The sequence below is a fragment of the Dendroctonus ponderosae genome, unplaced genomic scaffold (genome assembly GCF_020466585.1).
Source record: "Dendroctonus ponderosae isolate FM_Combo_2020 unplaced genomic scaffold, Dpon_F_20191213v2 Dpon_F_20191213_1, whole genome shotgun sequence".
Lineage (NCBI taxonomy): Eukaryota > Metazoa > Arthropoda > Insecta > Coleoptera > Curculionidae > Dendroctonus > Dendroctonus ponderosae.
The window spans coordinates 37,113,885-37,120,297 of record NW_026017110.1 but is presented as its reverse complement, the minus strand read 5'-3'; the positions used below and the strand labels follow the sequence as shown (position 1 = coordinate 37,120,297).

The 6,413-nt window shown below is 39.3% G+C and overlaps 1 protein-coding gene across 1 annotated transcript; it reads right to left on the bottom strand.

Annotated features, from left to right (window-relative positions):
- Positions 1–745: 745 nt before the first annotated feature.
- Positions 746–5,715, bottom strand: LOC109533031 (the record flags this gene model as incomplete). The annotated part of the gene is given in 1 exon segment (XM_048665010.1): positions 746–5,715. A coding segment is annotated over 1 exon segment (4,620 nt), but the record flags the coding sequence as incomplete, so codon positions are not given.
- Positions 5,716–6,413: the final 698 nt, after the last annotated feature.

The window sequence follows — 6,413 nt, the reverse complement described above, 5'->3', positions numbered from 1 at the left end:
GTAAATGGGGCCCAAATGGGGCTCCCATTTACTGAAATACCATGAATTTCGATCCCCCATTCCAAACGTGAGTACCCCAGGCCATTTCCGTTACATTATGTTTTAATGTACGCAAGTGCAGATTTCGGGATCAACTTAGTCACGCCCGAGCCGATTTCGAGCTCAACTCTAATCCGCTAAGTTTACTAGAACGTTTACTCTTAAAATAGTACCCTCGAAACCAATATATTATTTTGCGCTTGCATTGTGCTGCCTCTGAGTGGATGTAAATTAGATGACTGAACCCAGCTGATGGGAGCTAATTGGGTCGAAACGGCCCTCGAAATTCCTGGAATTAGCCCATCTCAAAATAATCTGCTTTAGCTTACATCAAAAACTCGTAATTGTTCTGTTGCTGACGAGTTGACGATTGAAAGTTGTTCAATAAAGTATTATATTAGTTCTATTAAAAATTAGGAGCCATTTTTATTAGTTTGCTAAGGTGTTTTCCTTATATGTAGAAACCTCCAGCATCCTAGTATAGTGAGGCTGCACGACAGCATAAAAGAAGAAAACTTTCAGTATTTTGTTTTTGATTTGGTAACAGCGGCGAGTTGTTCGTAGACATTGCAGCAAGGGAATTTTATTTCGTAGTATATAGATGCCTCCCATTTTACATAGATATATCAAGCCATAAAATCTGCTTCTGGCCAGCAAAGTGAATCTCCCCTTTAGAAAAGGTTTTGGGACTATGAAAATCAAAATATTTATTTGCAAATTTATTTATTTTTATATTTAAGTTGTACTCTTACATCAACAATATACATTATTAATTACATCCTTTCAAACCTAGGAATGAGATCTCACTTGTCCTTAACAATAAAATATATTTTGCACAACTACAACTACCAACGCAAACAACAATAAAACTTCACATTAGAATTTCTATATTTATACAATCTGCTTCGTTTTGAAAAATGTCAATGTTACATTAAGTTATAATGTTTGTTATATTGGAGAAACTGAATTTATCATGCAACAAAACATTTAATTTAAAATTTCCCTCTTTTCCAAATTTCAGTAGTTATTTATCTTTACCTACTATTTCTCGGTAGACTAAGTTTTCGGCTTAAACCTAGACATGTAAAATTCGCAATCTTTACAATACACATTTAACGCTACAACATTGTTCTTTCTACATAAACTGCATTTAGTTTTGTCCGTGGGAATGCTGTTGTTAGCATTGTTCACTACGATAGGCGTAATTATGGCTTTCGGAATTGGAGACTCGCAACCTTTAGTCCCGGGTTGAAAACTCACAGTCTTTTTAAACATATGCTTTGGAGAACGTGCCCGATAATGTGACAGGTTGGTTTCTGCAGGATAAATAGGCTCGCCCGTATGTGGCTGCGGTACCCTCTGATATACATCCATTCTTCCTGGATGCAAAACTTGCTTCTGATATTGCTGTAAATCTGAATGAATATTCTGAGGGTGATCGTTTAAAGGGGGAATTCTTTGGTATGACGAGTTCGGGTTGCATATATAGGGATTCTGATGAGAATTATTGCAAGAATTTACAGACGGCACAGGTGATGCGGAAACAGTGAGATAACCCGATGGACTTGGAGTAGAATAGCGCACATTCGGTTGGCTATGAGTAGTGGTTCTCGGTGAAGATGAATAAGAGTAATTGTTATTGATATTTTGATTGTTTCGCATCGTTTGACGAGTAGCTCCATATACATTGGGTTGCATAGGATTGTGTGGAATTGATTGATATGGAGATTGGCGAACCCGCTCAGTTGCTCTGTAAGCATGTGGAGGCAAATGTGAATATTGACTTTGGTGAGGGGCAATATTTTCGAGCATACGCGAATTTTGATCATACTGAACGGGCTGTTGATGTTGAACTTCATGATACGGAACTTCGGCATACTGCGACTGCCTAATGCACTGCACATTGCTTTGCTCGCAGTTTGACTGATGGTTTGCAGAAATAAAGTGTTCGGGTAATCGGGGATCTAAATATTCATTTTGAGGCTGTTGGTGATTACCATTGTAATTCTGAATTTTGTTTTGTGTGTTGTGATATTGATAATTTTGATTCATTTGACCATAGCCGTTATATGGATAATAGTGTTCGTCCGAGTTCAGTTGTGGTAAATTTACGTTTTGCTGATATGGCTGATGTGATTGAGGTAAAGACAGAAAACGTTGCTCAATTGGTATTTCCCCGTTATAAAGCATCTGATGCGGAAGTCGTGTACTGGTCTCTTGTAACAAGTTTTCTAGTGAGTTCCTTCGTAATGGCAATGTTTGTCCTTCATTCATTGCTATTATTTCCGGGGTGAGGGTTGTTGGTTTTGAACTCGCTAATTTAGGTGATTGTGGAACAATAGAAGGAGATTGATTAATGCCATTTTTATCTCTCAATGCCATTAGTTCTTGTCGTATAGCAGTAGTTTCAGGATTATTAACCGCAGATCTTAGCACCCTTTCTAAAATAGGATTTGGAATATAAGTTTCTTCTTCTTGATCCTCTGCTGTGGCTACCAGTATAACCTGGTCGCAAAATGAAACGGATTTCTTTTTTTGATGCCTTAGTTTTTTACTTTCATCTGAATTTTCTGGCTGGTCGTCTCCAAATACTTTATTAACAGCAGATGTGATCATTTCAACTTCTCGAATTTCTTCAGCAATTTGTTCCGGTGCAATAGTATGGTACTCATTGTTCTTAAACATAGGTTGACTGTTCGTATTGACTGCTTTTGGCAAAGTTGCCTGGTGTCTTAACTGCCCATTACTAACATCTAGTACATTTTCAAATTTAGAAGCCAAGTCTTTAACAGATTTTACTTTATTTTCACCTGTTGCAAATCGCTGAGTATTGACTTCGTCTCTCCCTCCATCAGAATTGCTTACATTTTCATTAAGTTTTGTTCTCAAAACAGCTTGCTTAGCCTGAAGTTCCTTCAGCCAAGTATCTCCGGTGGATCGAACGCTATTTTGAGGATAAATGTTTGGCTGCTTTAGCACTCTATTATCATTCTCATGGGTGAGAATTTGCAATCTTTTATTCTGCAGTTGACCTAGCAAGGTTTCGGGTTCCTCTTTTAGAGAACATTGTTCTTTTAATTGAACTTGTGGGAGGTGTTCATCTAAAACTGATAAGTCCAACGGTGGAGGTGGAGGTGGAAAATCCTCACTAGCCTGTCGGGAATGAATAGCCGATCCACTTGGACTAGGATAAGGAGGTAGGTCCATTAATGGTGCCCATTGAGAGGGGCAACAGTCCACTTCGTCCACTCCACTGCTGACATCAGCGTTGGCCGATTGCGCACTATGTTCATGATGCACTTCTGCCTGGGTAATAACAATATGCGATGAAGGCGAATATGAATCATCATCATAGGAACTGTTTGAATGTCCGTAGTATGGCAGCGACATGGATGATTGTTCCTCCTGAGGTTGGTTAAAAGGAGCTAAATTATGGTAAATATTAACATCCCCGTAAATGTTAAACTGACATTTATCGGCCACTTCTGATATATTCGACTTAGACCGGCTAAGTTGAGAAGTAGTCCGTAAAGGTGGAGGTGGGGGCACTTTGGCTACGGTAAGAATTTTGCCGGCACTGCCATGGAAGCTTTTTCTCATCAATTTACTTCGCTCAAGATTGGGATTGGATGTGGCACCACTGACTTCTAGATGGCCTTCGGAAACATATCCCGTCATGCCTTGATTTAGTGTTTTTGGACTGGCTCTAAGACCAACGGTCGTGTCATCGGCAGATCGAGGACATTGACATTGATCTTCAGCGTTAGAATCGGTTAAATCAGGCAGACTTTTGTTTTTCCTTCGTATTAATCCACCCATTAAAAGCTTCCTTCTTATTTTGTGTTGCTTTTTATTTTTTCCTTCTTTATCTTTTTTTTCCTCTTTGATTTCCTTCGCTTTCTTCAGAGTATCTTGGGCAGCTCTTAGATCTGGCGCAATTGAAAAGTCCCCTCTATTGATTTTGTTTCTGTCTTCACTCCGCGATCGCTTTTCTTTAGATTTAGTGTCTTTATTTTTGGATCTAGAAAATATTAACCGAGATTCTCGCCCAGGGGCCTTAACATATATCATATTTTCTTCGTCATCTATGTTAATGTCATTTATTTTTGCTTTCAGCACATCCTTTCTTTTAGGCAGTGTTGCGTATATTTCGATGCTCTTAATTGGTTTCGACTTTTCTTTGTCTTGTTGGAGAAGTAATTCTCTGCTACTTTGCCTGGAGTGATGTCCTTTATCTTTAGAGTTCTGTCTCGAATGCCGCCCGCTTCCACTACTGCCTTCGCGCGTGTGTCGGATCTCTAAAGAACTTTCTTTATTCTGTGGTTGCATTTGCGTCATTCGCCTATGTAGACTTCTAGCGCGCATTATACAAGTATTGTGTTTCATCCGTGCTAGAGTCAAAGTTTGTGGATTATTATATGGAGCATTCATAGCAGCTCTAGCTTTGGTTGCCGCGGCATTGCACAACGCCAAAGCCAAAACGAGATCATGAGCGTCCTCCAATTGTCGAGACTTAATAAGAAGCTCATCAGCTTCATCACATAATACATCACAGCTCAGTGCGTTTTGGTTTTGAACCATGTTGCTATAATCTTCAGGAATTTGAGCCAGATGGCCACTCTTCATCATATGTTGCACTGTGTTCATATTGGTGCTGTCATTTGATGATAATGAGTACGAATCGTATCCAGCATCGTAGGCTCCATTTCCATCACCTTTTGTTCGATTCGGACTTCCTGGTGGCACTTTCCCTACTAAGTACAAATATGGATTTTCCATAGTAGTGGATGAAGCAGACGAAGCACTGTTCCGGTCCCTACTCCAGTTACCACTGTCCCTTCTTCGAGGTATGTTTAGATGGTCAGGAATGCAAACGCCCGATTCAACTCCAGATGAAGAACCATTACTTAATGTTCTGTGTATATTCACTGTAGGGTTTTCACTATCTGTAGATTTCCTGGTAATATATTCCAGTGATTTTTGAGCACATTCATCAACTTGATCAAATCCTATCGAGTCTTTTGGTATGTTAATATTCTTTTGAATAACCGAAAGATTTTGGTATTCGTTGTACGACTTCGGAAAAGGAGGTTTTTGACTGAGTGTAGAGCTCTCGGGATTGGGTGTTATGGCGCGCCGAGTGTTTCCCACAATCGGTTTCTCAGGGCTGGGTGTAATAGACCTTCGTAAAAGTTGTTGATTTCCCATTGGTAATGGAGGCTTGTTCTTATCCGTGTAAAATGGAGTATTCGATTTAGGCGCGTACTCCGCATTCACAGGGGTCCCATCAGGAGTCGCATAAAGTAGTAGTAAAGGTTGGAACTTTCCCCTTCTGCATTTTTCTACTACTTGCTCCCATCGAGGTCCAACGTCTCTTACTGTAGCGTCGTCTAAGAAAATCCATTCCATTAACTTGGTGTGGAAGAAAAAGGTGGAATAATGTTTTCCGTAATAAGTGACCATGCCAACTAAATTATGAGTAGTGGTTTCTGCCCATCGAGAATCGGTCACTGTACTGAAAACGTCTTTCAGTTGAAGCGTAGTATTCACACAGGAGAAAACTTCCATGATATGGTCTAAACTAGGCTTCTCTGAATTCCACACCAATCCAATTGAAACGATTTCCGGACAGTTCATCAGTACTCGACACATTTGAGTAACAGAACCACAGGATGCCTGAAAAGATATCAAAAATTAATTTGTATATGTATTTTACTTATACTATAGCCTAGACTACTAATAAATATTTCACAAAATATTTGAAATTATTGCAAATTTCCTTAGTTCTAATGTTAAGGAATATATGGAGTTATTCACAAAACACTTTGATAATAAACTGTTTGATTGATATACTAATCAGTTTCCAAATAATCGGAAAACGTTCCAGTTCTTCAACTATATATTGAGGCCTCTAATTGGTGTAACTTTTAAATCATATGCAAGAAATGCATATCGCTGTGTTCAAATAACATTTAAACAATGGATACAGTTATTGCCCAAGTTTACGTTTCAATGCTGAATTCCTGAAACGGTACGCCCTTGTAAAAGATTCCCGTTAAGGTCCCAAATCAGCCGTGTCTGTCGGGCCAATTGGGAATCTTAGACACCCCGCTAAGAGGTACAACTGCTCGAATTTCATGACAAGCGTGAAAGCCTTGATGCAATTGGTGATTATTTTCGTTTCCAAGTAGTTCACTTAACAGAATGCACTATATACTAAATGTCTACTACAAAGGGCATTGCGAAATCAGAAGGGAACAATTGACTATTGAGCAAAAGGCAAAAACATAACTGTGCTCGGCTACTCTTTTCACTATTGAAAGTTTAAGTCTTTGAAGCGACCACCCAACAGAGCCGAGCACAGAGCGTGGGAA